The sequence below is a fragment of the Ursus arctos genome, unplaced genomic scaffold (genome assembly GCF_023065955.2).
Source record: "Ursus arctos isolate Adak ecotype North America unplaced genomic scaffold, UrsArc2.0 scaffold_28, whole genome shotgun sequence".
Classification (NCBI taxonomy): Eukaryota; Metazoa; Chordata; class Mammalia; order Carnivora; family Ursidae; genus Ursus; species Ursus arctos.
The window spans coordinates 34,873,749-34,893,953 of record NW_026622963.1 but is presented as its reverse complement, the minus strand read 5'-3'; the positions used below and the strand labels follow the sequence as shown (position 1 = coordinate 34,893,953).

Here is a 20,205-nt window from a genome sequence, read left to right as displayed (position 1 = left end):
GCCATCCCATCACCATGTTAATGCTGGGTTGTATGGTCTCTGAAGGCAAGGCCAGGGTTTCCAAATTAGGCAATTCTAGCATACAAATAAGTATAAAATTTGAGGATCTTAGTCTTTAAGTAGAAAACATAGGTAGGTGGGATGGGTTCAGATTTTTAAATAGTTTTGAGTGATAGTTTCAAATCACAAATGCAGAAAAACCTCCAGTTAGAAGTGCAAACAAGTGAATGAGCTTCCTGGTGAACTTGGATGAGCTTATCCATGCACTTCATCGATTTCTCATTTGCAGCACAGTCTGCAAAGTAGATGGTACTCCACTTTATACCCGCGGCAAGCAGGGCTCACAGAAGATACTTCTACGGTAGGGTTAGTATTTATACTCCAAGGCCTGTGTTCGTTCTGCTTTGTGAAACAGTGATTCAGTTTTGTGGAATATTCTTCCCTTGTGGAAAAGGGGAATGCTTTTTTCTGACTGTTGTCTCCCTCCCCCTCCCGGTTGAGAATTATTGCTGTAGGAGACCAGTGTGTCATGATGGGAATGTCCACTTTTACCTGTTGAACAGGAGAACATTGAGACCTGCTATGAAATAGTTTCTATTAGCAGAGATTCCTCATGAACTGTTCTTTCTGACAATAAGGAGGTACAACTAGTTTTATCTCGACTCCAGTTTTAGCCAGTGGCAGTAGGAACTACTGTTTCTCTTTTCTAGCATTGTAATTTGCTCTTTTGATCCATGGTTCTCAATAGTATTATGATTTGCATTCCAAGTCTCTGATCCTCTTATAGCCTCCTTTCCTGTCCCTTGTGAAAGACCAAATAAAGGTTAAAAAAAAAAAACTTGCAAATGATCTCACTTTAAGGCAAAATATGCCAAAAATAACCATGAAAATTATGAGACAACAGTGGTATAACCAAGGGGGGGGGACTTTTTCTTTATGGTAAAACATTTGTATGAACTCAGACCTATACATTGATCAGTTAAGATAGAATATACAGAGTAATGGGCGTGGATAAAAGGTCTGTGATTTGAAAATGAGAAACTGAATTCATTTAGCTGGAGAGTTTGAAGGATCACTAAATTGTGTTGTTAGGTACATGTTTTAGGCAGTTCAATTTGTATCCTGTCTTTAGTCCTTTTAATTAAGCTTTCTAAATGAAAGGATTAGGAAAATTCAGCATGGAAGGGCCTGGGATTTTCAAAAGAATAGTTGTGTCCTCAGTACATTTTCTCCTTTAATCAGCAGATAGTCTTTTCTTCAGGGATCCTTGGGGTGGCCTCTGACCCCTTGGTGTAATAGTAATGATACTAGGACAGCCAGCATTTGTCTGTTCAGCTGTAATTATGTGCCAGGTACTGTGCCAAGCATGTTATGTGTATTACTTCACAAACAGCATATGAAGCCGTTGTATTTTATCCCTATTGCGCACGTAAGCAAAGTGGTAGATCGATTTCCCTTCGGACAGCTTTGATCTTTTTTTGCCCCCCTTCCAAATTGGTTATTCAAGGCAAACCATACTTACTGATGTGATTAAGCAGTTTGGGATATTAAACCCTCCATTTCCTTTTGTCCTAATTACCCAGAGTCTTCTAGATAACTGGTTTGGCATACCTTAGAGGAAGGGAGAGAGGGAGGCATTCTAGATTGCATTTGCCATGAGGTTCGAAGTTATGGTATGTGTTCCTAATGGGATTTGGAGTGGGGTAGCGTTGGCCAGACGTATTTCTAAATTGGGTTATTTTTCAGGCTGCTTGAGATGGTAAGATTCTTAGACTTTGCCCTTCTCCTGGGGAAGCAGGTTTCTTCCAGAGGGCCTCTGGGCCTTCATCTTCCCCGGACGACTGCAGCACGTCCCTCACTGGTTCCTCCTGTCCTCTTCCGTGGTTGCTGCAGGTCTCCTGAGACTCACCTGCAGTGTTTACCTGCTTTCCAGGATCTGGGAGTCCATAGGCCTGTAGCACGTCTGTACTAGTAAATAAAAATCAGAGGAGTATTTCTGTATTAAAAGGGGCAGTTTAAAATTTGGAAACCTCTGATGTAGGAGATAATTGTAACTCCTTAACCTAGCATGAAGCCTTCTTTCCAGTTTGCTCTCTTGCATACCCCGTGCCCTGCCACACTGGACCACTTTTGATAATGTCTCTCTGTTCTCTTTGTGTTTCAGACTTTCTTCCTACCTTTACTTTCAGGCACATTGTCTTCCTCTGAGCCCCGTTGGCTGAGAGGACAATGTATGATCACAGCAAACTGTAGCTTGTGTCGTCGCTGTTTACAGCGTGATCAGATCTTAGCTCCCTTTCTAGACTTCAGAAATCTCTTTTGGTTGAGTCTGTCTAACCTGCCTACATTTTGGGTGCTCACTGTACATAGCAGGCAGTTGGTTAATGGTGATTAGTGAGCAAATGCGTGAAGCATGTAGCCTTAAGATCTGAAGATTGGTTGTACATGCTTGCCTCTTAGCCTTTGTGATGTTGCCTTAGTGAGGTTGAGAATCATCTTAGAAATCTGCAGTTGTGAAAGGGGCCTTGTGTGTGTGGGTGTAACCGCTCTCAGTGGTGGCTCGCTGGAGGGCTTGGGAAACGACCTTGCAGGACTGCGTATTTTAGTCCTCCTCTCAGCTTGCAAAGGATACCAGTCTTTCCAAGAGCTTGAGAACGATATGGGACTCAAGTTTGTCAGAGTTGATAAAACTGTAAGTGCTTCTGGTCATACTCACGCTTACCTGAATTTTAATCGGCTAAACATAGAGACACTTTTTAAAGTTTTGAAGTGACCACCTGTGAGATCCTAGGTGCTAGTTTCCTTACTTGGCGTGATTTTTGTTTATTTTCCTCAAGGTAATTGGGGGTTGTAGAGCTGGTCAGTCAGACTCCCCCTAGAAATGACTCTGTCAGCCAGTGTGTCCTGGCTTACTACGTCAGGTGTTGGAGGAGCTGAGTGAGGGAGAGTGAAGAATGGTACCAGATTTCTGTCTGGGACGCCTGGTGGGTGCTGGTGTTGTCTACTGAGCTAGAGAATACCAAGAGAATTGCTCTGAATGGGGGAGGGGTGTTCGATTCATGATTGTGTATCTGGCAGGGCAAGTGGGTCTTACACGAGTTGTCTGTACTTTTAATGACTATGTTCAGTTGTACAAGTCCTTTGAGTAGTGTTTGTACTGCTCTTGTGCTTACCGTGTCTTCTCCTGTAAGTGTCCCTTCAGGTGTAGAAATAGCAGCCACTGTATGCCAGACACCATGCTAAGTGCTTTAATACATCTTGTCAGAAGGGTGGTAGGCGTTCTTCCCATTTCACAAATGGGAAGACTGAGGCAAAGAGATTAAGTAACTGACAAAGGGCAGAGCCAAACTTTTTAAACAACTGTATAGAGCTGTAATCCACATTATTATAAAATTCAGTGATTTTTAGTATAGTTACAGTTTTGTGATCATCACCATAATCTAATTTTAGAATATTTTCTTATCTCAAAAAGGAACCTTGTACCCCTTGGCCACCATCTCCAAACCTCCTCCTCTCTCCACCCCTAGATGAAGGCAGCTCATCTAGATTGGATTAGATTCGATTTGCCTGTTTTGGACATTTCCTATCAATGGGCTCGTAATAGGTGGTCTTTTGTGACTGGCTTCTCTCACTTAGCATCAAGTACTGGAGGTTTATTCATGTTGAAGCACACATCAGTGCTTCATTTTTTAAAAAAGAGTTGTCTATTTAAGAGAGAGAGCGGGGGGGGGGGGCAGAGGCAGAGGGAGAGGGAGAAGCAGTCTTCCCACTGAGCAGGGAGCCCGATGTGGGGCTGGATCCCAGGACCCTGAGATCATGACCTGAGCCGAAACCAAGAGGCAGACACTCAACCAACTGAGCCATCCAGGTGCCCCAGTGCTTCATTTTTTAAATTTCCAGATAATATCCTGTCATATAGATCTCCCTCCAAAATTTGCATCAGGTATTTCTGGTTCTAGAACTCCTGCTACTCCCACACTAGGTTCTTGGGGCAATATCTTGTATTTCTTTGTTTTTCTTTCTCCCTTTTACAGTTCTCTCAGGAAACCTTGCTCATAATAGGACTCATTAAGTATTTTAATATATAGGCATGAAATTCAAGTCCTTGCTACTTTAACTCACAGTGTTGGACTGGAGAAAGGGGGAGTTATTTATCATAAAGGAGTGTAGAAAAACCTAAGTATCTTTTTTTTTTTTTTTTTTTTTGTCTAGGACGAACCTAAATATCTTTTTTATGTGTCTAGGAAGAAGAAGCTGGGAGGATAAAAGATTGCTGGGACAACCAGGAAGCACCCGCACTCTCCACATGTAGTAATGCCAATATCTTTCGAAGGATAAATGCCATATTGGATAATTCTCTGGATTTCAGTAGAGTCTGCACTACACCTATAAACCGAGGAATTCATGATCATTTGCCAGGTGACTTAGATTTGAAATCTTTAGTGTATGTTTTTGTACATACACTGTGTATGTACGTATGTATGTAGACCTGTTTCTAGGCAGCTTTCTTATGAAGACTATGAAAAATGACCTTGAATCTCTGGTAACACTGGACCCTTTTTGTAGCTTACTTTGTGGATTGGGTTCCCCTCTGGATGAAGACAACCTTTGAATTGAAATGTACAAATCTATTTTATGAGAAAGACTGGATAAAAAAGGCTAGGTTAAAGGTAGCAGGACGACTTATATAGAGACTTAGAATGTGAGCTAGATGTAATTACAGGTTTTCTGGTAGTCACATTTAGAAGGTTTTTAAAAAAGGGATATTAATATTTAACCTAACATACACAAAGTATGTTAACATGCAGTCAATATAAAAACTGTTAATGAGATATCTTATTCTTTTGTTAGTGTATTTCACATTTACAGTGGGGCTTGGTTGGAACTAGCTTCATTTCAGGATCTTGGTGGCCGTGTGACTAGTGGCTGCTGTATTGGACAGTGCATCTCTTGAATATTTTAATTGCTTTTAACCATGAATGCAAGTCATCAAGCATTTAGTTCTGATGACATGTAGGCTAGTCCATAGGATAGTAGAGGGAGAAGGTAGCATACAGGAAGATGGTACTTCACGAGGAGGCTTGAACGTCCTAACAGGTGTTGTTTCATAATCTTCTGTGGAAGTTGCAACATGTTGTAAGAATGTTGATGGAATGTTCCTTGTTCAAGTTACTTTAGTTGAAAGTGAACATGTTTTTAATTTTTTAAATGTGCCTTGAAGGAATTTGGCAGTAGTGGGGTTTGCAGAACAAGGACTGGTAATTGCTGTTTTTTTCATCATAAATTCTTTGATTTACTTCCTAACTTGACATTGGAAATAATCCCCATAAAGGTGCAGTTGTCTGTGAACATAAAGTAGTTAAACGTCTGAAGGAGAGATTTCATTACAAAGAAGACTGACTTGTGGTAACTGTAGAATTTATTTCTATTAAATTGTTCTAACTGGAGGGCAAATGGGAGAAGGGCATGGGGGGAACTGGGAATACTGGTCGGTCTTGTCTTTTCAGACTTCCAGGAAAGGACATGTGTATTTATTTTCTGTTAGTCGCTCTGCCTCAGGAGCTAATGACCCTGATTGTCCGTTAGCTTATGCCAAGTTAAAAACTCAGAAAACCTGCTTGGCTGTACATACCATGTTCTGGTTTTCTTTGAGAAAATTGCATGAATTTTATTCCAATATGAATGACAACCAACAATGGCTTAAATCTCACTGGGTTGCCTCAGACATGCTGGGAACTTACGCACACCTCAGAGAGATTGTGGGTTGGGTCCCAGACCACCGCAGCAAGACGGATATTGCAACGCAGCGAGCCAAAGGACTTTTTGGTTTCCCAGTGCATATGAAAGTTATGCTTACATCATACTGTAGTCTGTTAAGTGTGCAGTAGCATCATGTCTGAGAAATGGTACATACTTTAATTAAAAAATACTTTATTGCTAAAAAATCCTGACCATCATATGAGCTTTCGGCAAGTCCTGGTCTTTTTGCTGGTGGAGGGCCTTGTCGTGATGTCGCTGGCGCCGACTGTTGAGGGTGGTGGCTGCAGGAGGGGGGGCGGTTGTGGCAATTTGTTAAAATAAGACAACAGTGACGTTTGTTCCATCGATCGACCCTTTCAGGAATGAGTTCCCTGCAGCGGCCAGTGTGACTTGATAGAATTTTGCCCACCGTAGAACTTCTTGTAAAATTGGAGTCAGTTCCGTGTTCCAGATGAGAAAACCAAATCTCCTCTGGGTTAGAGGACTTGTGCGAGGCTACCCAGCTAGTCAGTCGGTGGCTAATCTCAGACGCAGACCCGAGTCTGCTGTCACAGTGCATGCTGTTCGGCACCAGGCCACTTCCTCACGCGCGGCTCCCACTCTCCGCATCTTCAGGCGCGTGCAGGTGTACACGCAGTTCTGACTTCTGTGTCTGGTCTTGGTTTTATGTGGGCCCCAGTGGATGCTGTGACTACTGCAGGTCAGATTTCCACTGAACCAGGCGCTTACTAACAGAGCACCGGCCTTTGCACCTAGATCACGTTGCCCCAGCCTTGGGAGGGCTTGGTTGGCTGTTGGGCCAAGCAGACATCAGTATTTCACTCTGAGACATTCACAGGTTCTAGGGATGAAGACAGGGACATCTTTGGGAGACATCATTCAGCTACCACATCAAGTAATGCAGATCAACTCAACCTTGGACCTGTAGTTCAGGTCCATCCCTGCAAAATCTGGCTTTAGATTCCACATCTCTCACTACACACTTGGTCCCACTGCCACAATTGGCCAAATTCACCAGAAATTCAACAGCAGATAGGGAGTGCCTCCTTCATGCCAGTCACTGTTGTTAGGCTCCAGGGATTCCTGATGTTATGTGGCATCTTCAGGACCTGCTCTCCCATCATGAAACAGAAGGCAAAAACAAACTAAACAGAGAAATAAGTAAAATGATTGCAAGTTTCAGTAAGTACTATGAAGTAACAACATTTTGAGTGACGTGGGCAGGAACTCTCTGAGGAGGTATGTTTAAAATGGAGTCCTAAAGAGAAAGAGCTAGATCACTAAAGAGTGCGGGGAAAACATTTCTGACAGAAAAGTCTGGACTAAGGCTTTTGAAAGAGCTTGGCATGTTTGAGGCACTGAAGAAAGAGTAGGGAAGGAGGAGTCCTGCATGATGGCTGCAGGGCCAGAGCGGGCAGCTGTTGTGGGCTGTGCAAAACCCCTGGATGTTCTTGCAAGAGTTGTCAGAGGTCTGTGGCCAGTGATATTAAAGGAGTGATTTATCCTCCGAACTCCGATCACCCATTTCTCCAACAAAAAGGTGGAGTACAAAATGGAAGCCACACCTCTGAGCCGGCTGCCTTCCCAGGATGGAGAAAACGAGTGTCGACTCATCGTTTTTCTTTGTGCTCGGGAGAGGTTCCTGGCATTGCTCCTGTGTTTGCCGCTGCAGCTTCTGTACAACTCAGCCTCAAAGATCATTTTTTTTGCTTTAAAAGTCATCATGCTCTTTGACTATGTCCAGATCTGAGAATCTCTCCTAAGGAGTAATAATCAATGCAAATAAGTATTTACGTGGAAGGATACTTAGAGCATCATTATGGTGGTGAAAATTTGGGAAAGAGGGGAAAAAAAAACCCCCAAAAAACCTAACAGTCTCCTAAGAGGAAAATATTTATTAGTATATTCAAGTAATGGAGTCTTATGTAGTTATTAGAATAATAGCTCTCTGCATGTTCAGGTACATAAAAATCTTCATAATAAACATGAAATTAAGATAGAATACTAATACATATATATACATATACACGTTCTCAATTTTGAGACATGTAAAATTAATATAAAATATAAGTATTTGCAGTGGAAAAAACTCTTGGAGACCATCCTCTCAAACCTGCCTCTGCCTTATTAGCAACTAAGCGTATGTAATATTCTAAATCCTTTGTTGTCGTTCCAACAGTCTTCACAGCCTCTCCACCATCTCAAACTGCTTTGTTTGCTCATCCACGGAAGCAACTCGTCACCTGTTCAGGTTGGATTATGAGATCACAGCAGTTCAGTCCCATCTTCTGCTCCATTTCTCATTCTAGTTCTCTTGCTGTTTCCGCCACATGGGCAGTGACCTCCTCCATGGATGTCATCCATGAGGGTTGGAATCAACTTCTTCCAAACTCCTGTTAATACTGATGTACTGATATTTTGACCTCTTCCCGTAAATCATGAATGTTCTTCATGGCATCCAGAATGATGAATCCTTTCCAGAAGGGTTTCAGTTTACTTTGTCCAGATCCACCAGGCGAATCACTATCTGTGGCACTATAGCCTTATGAAATGTATTCAGGAATAAGACTTGAAAATCGAAATGACTTCCAGATCCATGGGCTGCAGAATGGATGTTGTATCAGCAGGCATGCAAACAGCATCAGTCTCCTTGTACATCTCCGTCGGAGCTCTTGGGGGAACAGGCACATTGTCAATGAGCAGTAATATTTTGACAGGAATCTTCTGAGCAGTAGGCCTCAATGATGGGCTTAAAATATTCAGGAAATTGTGTCATAAACAGATGTGCTGTCATCAGGCTTTGTTGTTGCACTGATAGAGCACAGGCAGAGTGGAGTTGGCATCATTCTTCAGGTGCCCAGGAGTTTCAGAACGGCACGTGAGCACAGGCTTTAGCCTCAAGTCAGCAGGTGCATTCACCCCTGACAAGACAGCCAGCCTGTCCTTCGCGGCTTTGAAGCCAGGCACGGACCTCCCCTCTCCAGCTGTGAAGGTCCTAGATGGCATCTTCTACAGAAGGCTGTTTCATCCACACTGAAAATCCGTCGTGTGGTGGAGCCACTTCATGGATGATCTCCGCTCGATCTTCTGGAGAACTCGCCGCAGCTTCTACACTAGCCCTTGCTGCTTCACCTTGCAGTGTGATGTTACGGAGACGGTGTCTTTCCTTAAACCTCATGCACCAACTCTGCTAGCTTCAGACTTGTCTTCTGCAGCTTCGTCCCCTCTCCACCTCCACAGAATTGAAGAGCATGAGGGCCTTGCTGTGGATGAGGCTTTGGCTCAGGGGAGCGTTGTGGCTGTTGGATCTTCTGTCCGGACCAGTAAGACTTTCTCTGTATCAGCAGGAAGCCTGTTTCACTTTGTTATCATTCGTGCGTTCACTGGAGTGGCACTTTTAATGTCCTTCCAGAACCTTTCCTTTGCATTCACAACTTGTCTGTTTGGGGCAGGAGGCCTGGCTTTCAACCTGTCTCAACTTTCAACCTGCTTTCCTCACTGAGCGTAATCATTTCCAGCTTTTGATTTAAAGTGAGAGATGTGACTCTTCCTTAACACTTGGACACTTAGATACTTAGAGGCCATTGTCAGGTTTTTAATTGGCCTAATTTCAATATAATTGTATCTCAGGGAATGGGGAGGCCCAAGGAGAAGGGGGAACAAAAAGGGGAACAGCACACACGTAACATTTAGCAGTTAAGTTTGCCATCTCGAGTGGGCATGGCTTGTGGTGCCCCTAAACAATTAGAGTAGTAACATCGAAGATCACAGGTCATCAAAACGAATAAAATAATAATGCGAAGGGTTGAGATATCGCAAGAATCACCAAAATGTGACACAGAGACACAACGTGAGCAGATGCTGTTGGAAAAATGGCACTGATAGGCTTGCTAGATGGGGTCACCATAAATCTTCAATCTATAAAAAATGCAGGATCTGCAAAACACAATAAAACAAGATACGCCTGTATTTGCCTTTTTCCATGTGTTATATTTACATTGTGTCCATATTAATATTTTAAAGTCAAATCAGTGTTTTAATTGCTGTATAATAGTAATATTGTACATAAATATCTACAATATTTATCTGATCCTCTGTTGGTAAATGCTTTTTGCTATTATAAATGGTATTTTGGTGAACATCCTTGTATATATCTCCTTATGTGCACGTAACAAGCACTTCTTTAGCCTACGTACCTAGAATTGCAGAGTGATTGGGTATATACTGTCTTCAAACTGTTAAGTTGCTAACTTCTTTCTCAAAGTGAATTTATCAGTTTACAATCCTGCCAGGATTTCATGAGAGTTTTTTCCTACATCTTTGTAGACCTTAATTATTGTCATAATTCAGAATTTCAGTCAGCCTTGGGTATAAAGCCTACTTAATTTTGTTTTTGACTATATTGTGAAATATTTTCTTCAGTTAAAAGAACAGAGGTAGCCTATATGATCTGGCATCAACCCAGGAGAGATCTCTAGAACTGGGCCTCAGGGTTCTTTTCCTTTTCCTTTATCCTGGTGTGTTTCTTGAGATTCCATTATATATAATTAATAATCACTGGTTTAGATAAAATCATGTTGGAAATGCTGCTCTGCCACATAGCTGAACTGTTAAGCTCAAAATACTAAATTGAATGTTCTCTGCCTAGAAAAATCCTCTTTTTCAAGAACAGCTCTGTTATCACCTCCGAGAACTTTTTCTCACATTCCCCTGCATCTGTTAGATGTAATGAGATCATTCTTGGCTATTTCAGATTGTTCATTGACCCCACTGTGTGGTGTTCTAAATGTAAACGTATGTAGTCTCAAAACAGGGAAGATAAGGTATAGTTTTGAAGAAGCATATTCAGTTTGCCCATTTCGTAATAAACCTACACAAAAGCGCAGTCTTGGATGCAGATTAACTTGAGAACAGACCCTGACTGTGCTACGGACTTGCTCTAATCTTGCCTAATGCTCTGAGATTACGTTTCCTGAACCGTAATGCAGGAGTGATGGCCGTACTGTCTATGGGATTTGGGGGGAGCTTGAAGAAGGTATGTGTGTTGAATATGCCCATGGTTGCACTCAGACACAGAGTGGTGGTACCAGTTGTGGCGGTGTGGATATATAAAGAGTGCAGCTGTGAGAGAGCAGTGCTTGGAGTCATGATGTTTAAAAGTTGAATTCCTGGTTTCTGGTTTAGAATGTCAAGGACCAGGTGTGAAACGCCCTTGGGTTCCCTGAGCTCAGTACTTGGTCTGGCAGAGGGTGGGTGTCCTTATACAATTGCTTGAAGTATACAGTCTCACAATCGGGTACTGAAGCTGAAAGAGGCCCTAATTTTATGTTCAAATAAGTTCTACTCTCCCCACATCCTATATTGATTAATGCCTAGGATTTTTCTTCTTTTTTATTGTGGTAAAAGAAAATTTACCATCTTAACCATTTTTAAGTGCACAGTTCAGTGACATTAAATACATGCACATTGTTCAGCAACCGTTACCACCATTCATCCCTATGATTCTTCATCCTGTCAAGCTGAAACACTGTACGTGTTGAAGAATAACTCCGATTCTTCCCTCCCCGCCACCCGCTGGCACCCGCCATTGCACCTTAGGTCTTCATGATTTTGACTATTCTAAGTACCTCAAGTAAGTGGAGCCATACACTATTTGTCATTTGTGACCTCCCTTTGCATGTTCATCCATGTTGTAGCATTTGTCAGAATTTCCTTCCTTTTTAAGTCTGAATAATATTCTGTTATTGCATATATCCCATTTTGCTTATCCATTCATTACATTGATGGATACTTGGTTGCTTCCATGTTTTAGCAGTTTGAATAATGCTGCTATAAACAGGAGTGTACACATCTCTTCAAGACTGTGCTTTAGATTCTTTCAGGTATATACCAAGAGAGGTAATTGCTGGATCACATGGTAGTTCTATTTTTAATTTTTTGAGGCATCACTGTACTGTTTTCCACAGTAGCTCTACCATTTACATTCCCACCAAGAGCGCACAAGCCTTCTGGTTTCTTCACACCCTCACAAACATTTGTTGTTGTTGTTGTTTTTTATAGTACATACATCCTAATGGGCATGAGGTGGTATCTTACTTAGTTTTGATTTGCATTTCCCTAAGAATTTGAGATGTTTAGCACCTTTTCACATGCTTATTGCCTATTCTGTATCTTCTTTGGAGAAACATCTACTCAAATTCCTTTGTACATTTTTGAATCAGGTTGTTTTTTGTTCTTATTGCTAAATTTTAGGAGTTCTCTGTACTAGCTATTAATCTCTCATTTGATATGTGATTTACAAATACTTTCTCCTATTCTATGGGATGCCTTTTTACTCTGGAGAGTGCCTTTTGATGTACAAAACTTAAAAATTTCATGAAATCAATCTATTTTTTTGTTTGTTTCCTGTGCCTTTGGTGTCATATCCAAGAAAACATTGCCAAATCCAGTGTCATGAAGCTTTTGTCCTGTGTTTTCTTCTAAGGTCTTAAATTTAGGTCCTTGATCCATTTTTGAGTTAATTTTTGTATATGATTTTAGATAAATATCCAACTTTATTTATTTGCATGTGTATATCCAGTGTTCCCAGCACCATTTGTTGAAAAGACTGGCCTTTCCACATTGAATAGTCTTTGCACCCTTGTCAAAAATCATCTGACCGTATATGTAAGAATTTATTTCTGGGCTATTTCTGCTCCACTGGTTTATATGTCTGTCTTAATGCCAATTTCACACCGTTTTGGTTACTGTAGCTTTATAATGGGTTTTGAAATCAGAAAGTGTGAGTCTTCCAATTTTGTTCTTCCCCCCTCCCCCAAGATGCTTTGGTTATTCAGGGTCGCTTGAGATTCCATATGGATTTTTGGATGGGTTTTCTTTATGTATTTTGGATATTAATCCCTTATCAGACATGATTTTCAAATATTCTCCAATTTGCTAGGTTACCTTTTCATTTTGTTGATAGTTGGAAGGTTTTTAGTAATGTATTCCCCTGTGTTATTTTTTGCTTTTGTTGCCTTTGCTTTTGGTGTCAGGGGGTTTTTCTATTTCTGCAACACTGTCATTGGGATTTTGATATATTGCATTGAATCTGTAGTTTGCTTTGGATAGTATTGACATTTAAAAGTATTAAGTCCTTCAGTCCATGTAATGTACATGGGATGTGTTACCATTTATTTATGTTGTCTTTAACTTATTTTATCAGCGTTTCTTAGTTTTCATTGCACAGGTCTTTCACTTTCTTAAGTCAGTTCCTAAAGATTTTATTCTTTTTGATGCTATTGTAGATGGAATCATTTTTGTCATTTCCTTTTCAGATTGTTCATTGTGTATAGAAATGCAACTGATTTTTTTTGTGTTGACTTTGTATCCTGATACTTAGCTGAATTTATTTATTCTAATAGGAGTTTTTTTGTGGACTCCTTAGGGGTTTCAGCATATAATCATATCGTTTATAAACAGGGATCATTGTACTTCTTCCTTTCCGATTTGGATGCTTTTTTTTTCTTTTCCTTGACTAAATACTCTGGTTAGAACTTACATTTTGATGACTAGTAGTGGTAGAAGTGGACATCCTTATTTTTCCCCCCCGATTTTAGAGGAAAAGCTTTTAGTCTCCCACCATTGAGTATTATGTTTGCTGTGGGTTTGTTTTTTTTTTTAATATATAAGGTTTTTATTATGTGAAGGTCTGTTTCCTTTTATTCCTATTTCGCTGAGTGATTTTTTATTGTGAAAGTATCTTCTCAGATATTTCTCTGCATCAATTGAAATGGTCATGTGGTGGTTCTTTTTCTTTCATTTTGTTGACGTGGCATATAGATTTTTTGTATGTTGAACCATCCTTACATTCCAGGAACAAATCCTATTTGGCCACAATGTATAATCCTTTCAATGCACTGTGGAATTCTGTTTGCTAGTATTTTGCTGAGTGTTTTTGTTCAATTTTTGTTTTTGATCAAGGTTCATAAAGGATGTTGGTCTGTAGTTTGCTTATAGGGTCTTTGGTATCAGGATTATGCTGCTTTCATAGAACGAGTTGAGAAGTGTTCCCTGCTCTTCAGTTTTTTGGGAAAGTTTGAGAAGGGTTGGTATTCATTCTTCTCTAAATGTTTGATAGAGTTCACCAGTGAATGTTCAGGGCTTTTCTTTGTTGGGAGATTTTTAGTTATTGATTCAATCTCCTTGCTAGTTATAGGTCTATTCAGATTGTCAATTTCTTTGTGCTTTAGTCTTGGTAAGTTTTGTGTTTCTAGGAATTTGCCCTTTTCATAGAGATTATTCAATTTTTTGATGTACAGTTGGTCATAGTACTCTCTTACAGTCCTTTTTATTTCTGTAGGGTAGGTAGTACTGTCCCCACATTTGTTATTGATTTTAGTAATTGAATTTTCTCTCTTTTCGTTCTTTTAGCTAAAGATTTGTCCATTTTGTTGATCTTTTCAAAGAACCAACTTCTGGTTTTATTAATTTTTTTTTTGTCTTTTATGTTGTTTATGTCTGCTCTTATTTCCCTTCCTCTGCTAGCTTTGGGCTTAGTTTGTTCTTCTAGTTTCTTACCTTGTAAAGTTAGGTTGTTGATTTTAAATTTATTTTTTGATGAAAGCATTTATAGCTATAAATTTCCCTCTTACCACCACTTTTGCTGTGTCCTACAGTTGAGGTATGTTGTGCTTTCGTTTTCATTTGTCTCTATTTCCTAATTTCCTTTGTGATTTCTACTTTGATCCATCGATTGCTTAAAATATGTTGTTTAAAAAAATAAGTTGTTTAATTTTCAGTTTTGTGAATTTTCCAGTTTTACTTTTATTGACTTATAGCACCATCTGTAGTAGTCAGAGAGGATACTTTGTATGATATATATATTTTTGAATCTATCGAGGCTTGATTTGTGGTCTAACATACAGTCTATCCAAGAAAATGTCCTATGTGCACTTGAGGAGAATGTGTATTTGTTGTTGTTGGGTAAAATGTTCTGTATATGTCTCATAGATCTGGTTGGTTTATTGTGTTAAGTCTTGTACTTCCTTAAATATCTTCTTTTTGGTTTTTCTATCTGTTATTGTGAATGGGGTATTGAAGTGCTGAACTCTTGTAGACTGTTTCTCCTCAATTTTGTATTTGCTTCATACATTTTGATGGTCTGTCATTCGTAGGCAAATGTTTATAATTTTTGTATTTTGATGTATTGAACCTTATATTAATATATAACATTCTTCTTTGTCTCTTGTAACCTTTTTTGTTTTAAATCTGTTTTGACTGGTATTAGTATAGCCACCCTCCTCTCTTTGGGTTACGATCTGCATGGAATACAATTTTCTGTCATTTCACTTTCAGTCTGTATTTGTGTCTTTGGATCTTGAGTCATGTGTTTTTATCCATTCTGCCAGTCTTTCTCTCTCTCTAAGTAGGCTCCATGCCCAGTGTGGAGCCCAACATGGGGCTTGAGCTCACAACCCTAGGATCAAGACCTGAGCTGAGATCAAGAGTTGGAAACCTAACTGACTGAGCCACCCAAGCACCCCCAGTCTCTGTCTTTTGATTGGAGAGATGACGTTTAATTATTTATAAGGAGGGACTTCTATCATTGTGTTGTTTTCTGTATGCCTTACAGCTTTTTTTGCTCCTCACTTCTTACATGATTTTTTTTTTTTTTGGTAGTGAAATGTTTAAATCCCTTTCATGTTTTTTTTTTTTTTTTCATGTATCCTATGGCTTTTTTTCTTTGTGGTTACTATGGGATGGTTACATTTGACATCATAAAGTTATAACAGTCTAATTTGGATTTATACTAGCTTAATTTCAATAACATACAAAACCTTTGCTCCTTTACAAGTCTGTACTCACCCCTTTCAGTTGTTGTGACAAGTTTACATCTTTATGTAGAAAACAAGATTTCAAATTACAAACCAAAGTTACAGTCATATAACTTTCACAGTAATAATTGTTTTGTTTCTTTAAATGCAGTAGTCTTTGAAATCACACAGAAAAAAAAGGATAGTTATAAACCATTATTACAGTGATACCTGCTTTTTAAAAAATTCCATTATAGTTAACATACAGTATTAGTTTCAGGTGTACAATATAATGATTTAGCCCTTCCATGCATTACTCAGAGCTCATCATGATAAGTGTGGTATTAATCCCTTTTTATCTATTCCATTTTCCCACCTACCTCCCATTGGGCAACCACCAGTATGTTCTTTATGTTTAAATGTCTGTTTTCTTGTTAGTCTTTTTTTTTCATTGTTTATTAAATTCCACATACGAGTGGAATCATAGAGTATTTTTCTCCGACTGACTCCTTTTGCTTAGCATTATACCTTCTATTTCCATCCATGTTATTGCAAATGACAAGATTTCATTCTTTTTTTTGGCTAAGTAGTATTCCATTGCAATGACACCTGTTTTTGTAATTGTCCATGTGATTGTGGAGATGTTCACTTCTCCATGTAGCTTCAGGTTACAGTTGAGTGTCCTTTCATTTCACTGTGCAGAACACCCTTGAGCATGTTTGCTGCTCATACCTAATGGTCATGAACTTCCTCAGCTTTTGTTTGTCTGGATATGTCTTAATTTCTCTCTCATTTTTGAAGGACAATGTTTGTGGACATAGGATTCTTAGTTGGTATTTTTTTTTCCTTTGAGCACTTTGAACATATGGGCCCATAGTTTTCTGGCATCAAAAGTTTTTTTTTTAAGATTTTATTTATTTATTTGACAGAGATAGAGACAGCAAGCGAGAGAGGGAGCACAAGCAGGGGGAGTGGGAGAGGAAGAAGCAGGCTCCCAGTGGAGGAGCCTGATGTGGGGCTCGATCCCAGCACGCTGGGATCACGCCCTGAGCCGAAGGCAGACACTTAACGACTGAGCCACCCAGGCGCCCCTGGCATCAAAAGTTTTTGATGAAACTCTGCCAACAGTCTTACTGAGCATCCTTGAATATGGTGATTGGCTTCTCTCTGCTGCCTTCAAGATTCTCTTTGTCTTTTTAACATTTTATTTATTTATTTGACAGAGCATAAGCAGGGGGAGCAGCAGGCAGAGGGAGAGGGAGAAACAGACTCTCTGTTGAGCAGGGAGCCCGATGCAGGGCTTGATCCCAGGACCCTGGGATCATGACCTGAGCTGAAGGCAGACACTTAAACAACTGAGCCACCGAGGCACCCCTCTCTTTGTCTTTCAAATGTATGATTATACTGTACATCGGTGTGGGTCTCTGAATTCATCCAACTTGGGGTTATTTTGTGTTGCTTCAGTGTTCATGTTCATTTTCATCATATTTCAGAAGTTTTAGGCCATTATTTCTTCAGATATTCTCTCTGCCCCTTTTACTCTCTTCTTCTGAAACTCCGACGATGCATACGTTAGTCTTCCTGATGGTGTCCCACATCTGTCCCTGAGGAGCTATTCTCTGAAATCTTTTTTCTTCGGCCTCGATCATTTCCATTGTCCTGTCTTAAAGTTCACCGATTCTTTCTTCTCCCTGCTTGAATCTGCCTTTGAATCCCTTTAGTGAAATTATCATTTCAGGTATTGCACTTCTCAGCTCCAGATTTTTTTTTTTTTTTTGGTTTCTTTGTAGGTTTTCTCTCTTTATTGATATTTCCATTTTGTTTACACATTGTTTTCTTGACTTACTCCACATCTTCCTTTTATTCCTTTATCATCTTTAAAACCACTATTTTCAAGTCTTTGTGTAACATATCTTCCAGGGTCTTTTCAGGGACAGTTCTTGTTGATTTCTTTCTTTTCCTTTGAATAGGCCATACTTGTTTCTCTGTGTGCCTTTCGATTTGTTTGGTGAACACTGGATTATAACGTGGTAACTCTGGAAAACAGATTCTTTGCCTTTCCCAGTGTTTTGTTTTTTGTTTTTGTTTTTTTGTTTTTTCTTGTTAATGTTTTTGCAGGACTTTTTTCATTTTTTTGTTTTTTGTTCTGTGGTTTGTGGTTTTATTATTTTTGTTTTTGTATTTTGGTTGTTATAGGCAGTCTCTGTGTTGAAGATCAGCCTGAGGCATGTTTATACTTGTGTTTTCTCCGGTCTTTCCTGAGCCTTTACCTGGGCATGTGCAGGTACTTTGTAATTTTCTCCGTATAGGTGGTTATCTTAGAGTGTCCTAGCCAGTGTCTGGCTCCTGTAGGGGGAAAAAGTGGAAAATGAAGGGGGGAGAAATGGCACCTGCCCTTTAAGTCCCCTGGAAGCTATTTCAGCTGGAGGGAGGGGAGCTAGGGCTTGCACTGCTGGGGGTGGGGCAGCAACAGTGGCTGACTGTCTCTGTGTCAGCACCTCTGTGATCAGGAGCAGCAGTCAGTGTTCAGAGCACATATCACCAATATTTAAATATCTGGGTTCTTTTCACCTGCCTTAACTCCTCCAGACCGTATACAGGCTTTTCCATGAACATGTGCACAGAGAGCTGGTGGCTGGGGTGAGTATAGATGCTTCTGTGCTAGGACCTGAAATTGATCCAAATTGATGTAGTTTACCCTCAAGTTTTCCCTTGAAGTTGTAAGTCTTCAACAGACTCCAGAGTTCTTAGTTATGTGGGGGCCTGGGTGGCTCAGTCATTTAAGTGGCTGACTCTCAGTTTTGGCTCAGGTCATGATCTGAGGGTCATGAGATCAAGCCCCGTGTTTGGCTCTGGGCTGGGCCTAGAGCCTGCTTAAGATTCTCTCTCCCTCTCCGCGCCCTCCTGCACCCCCACTGGTGTGTACACATATTTTTTTTCTCTCAAAAAAATAAAATAAAATTTAAAAAAATATGCTAGTATTTTAACACGGATGTGCTAGTATAAGTGTTGGTGCTTTCTACACCTCCATCTTCTGAAAATTCTCCTAGCTTCTAGGGTTTTAGTTTTGTATGTTTACACATCATCACTTATTTCGACTTTATTTTTACTGGTTCTTAGATTACTGTTGTTGTTGTTTTGGACTCGTTTTCTTGACTTTTCAAATCATTAAGCATAACACACATGTATAGGAAATTGCTAAAACCGTTGTTTTACTCTAATTAATTATACAGTGAACACCCACATAGCCCTTACTTAGGTGAAGAAATAGAACATTATTGGGTGCCTGGGTGTCTCAGTTGGTTAAGCAGCTGACTTTCAATTTCGGTTCGGGTCATGATCTCAGGGTCCTGAGATTGAGCCCTGTGTCAGGCTTTGTGCTCAACAGGGAGTCTGCTCTTCTTCTGGATTCTCCCTCTGCCTCTCCCCTCACTTGCTCGAGTGCGCGCTCTCTCTCTCTCTCTCTCAAATAAATAAATCTTTAAAAAAATAGAACATTACCAGTACTCCAGAAGTTCCCCATGTTTTCTTTAATGATCATATCTCTATTTCCCCAGATAGAACCATTGTCTTCCTATGACTTTTCTCTAATATTTTATCCCCATGCATATACCCCTAAAAAGGATTTACATTTTGAACTTTACTCCATGCTGTATTCTTCTAGGACTGCCTTGTTTATGAAATTGATCTATGTTGCATGCAACTGTAGTTAAAATTGATGGATATATATAGTGTTATAAAATATCTCATAACTTATCAATTCTGATGTTCAACATTTGGGTTGTTTCTAGTTTTTGGCTGTTGAACAGTGGTTCCATGAACATTCTTGTGGGTAAGTCGTGGGACCCAAATTCTGTAATATCTAGGAATGAGTATCTTCAAAATTAATAAGCAGTGCTCAGCCTTTCCCAAAGAGGTTGTACCAGTTTACTTTCCCACCAGCAAAGAATATATCCATGCCAGCTGCTTCACACCCTAACCAACTATTGTTATTGTCACTCTTTTCCATGGAGCTGTTCTTATGGAGTGTAATACCTCATGTGGTTTTTTTAACTTTTGTATTCTCCTGATTTCACTGAGGTTCAGCATTTTCGGGTCTTTATTGGAGTTTTTGAATATTATTCTGCAATGTGCTTGTGCAGGTTTTTCGTGTCCTTTTTTTCAGTTGGGAGAATCAGATTTGTTGGGCATTATTTATTGTGGAGTGGAGTCCTTTGTCAGATCTATGCACTGCTAATATGTCCAACTTTTAGGCTTTTGTTTTAGTTTTCTAATGTTGTCTTTTGATGAACATAAGTTCTTCATTTTAAGATAGTTCCAATTTATTGAGCTTTTTCTCTACTGTCAGCATTTTCATGCTGTATTTAAGAAATCTTTTTCTTTTTTTGAGGAAATGATATTTTTTGTGTTATCTTCGAGAAGCTGTCTTGGTTGATTTTTTGGATAATATCGAACAGAATTATAAATTTTTATTTCTTGACTGTTTGCTAGCACATAGAAAGAATAGCTTTTTGTATATTGATAATGTATTCAGTGACCTTGCTAAATTTACTTAAAAATACTAATAATTTTAGAGTTCTGTGGATTTTCTACATATACAGTTATCTGCAAATTATGAATGTTTTTTTTTCTTTCTTTCCAGTCCTTCTAC

General features: G+C 39.6%; 1 protein-coding gene across 10 annotated transcripts in view; it reads left to right on the top strand.

The window, feature by feature from the left end:
• CPEB1 (cytoplasmic polyadenylation element binding protein 1) overlaps positions 1 to 20,205 on the top strand; it is a 96,521-nt gene that overhangs the window by 13,908 nt on the left and 62,408 nt on the right. For 9 of the 10 annotated variants that reach the window (XM_044388434.3, XM_044388431.3, XM_044388432.3 and 6 more), the window contains exon 2: positions 4,245 to 4,419. Coding sequence is in view for 8 of the 10 variants with exons in the window: in XM_044388431.3 (XP_044244366.1) it covers positions 4,245 to 4,419 (175 nt within the window). In the remaining 2 variants the exon portion in view is untranslated. Of the gene's footprint in view, positions 1 to 4,244; positions 4,420 to 20,205 lie in introns of those variants that run through there. The other variant, XM_057303729.1, reaches the window with a different exon arrangement.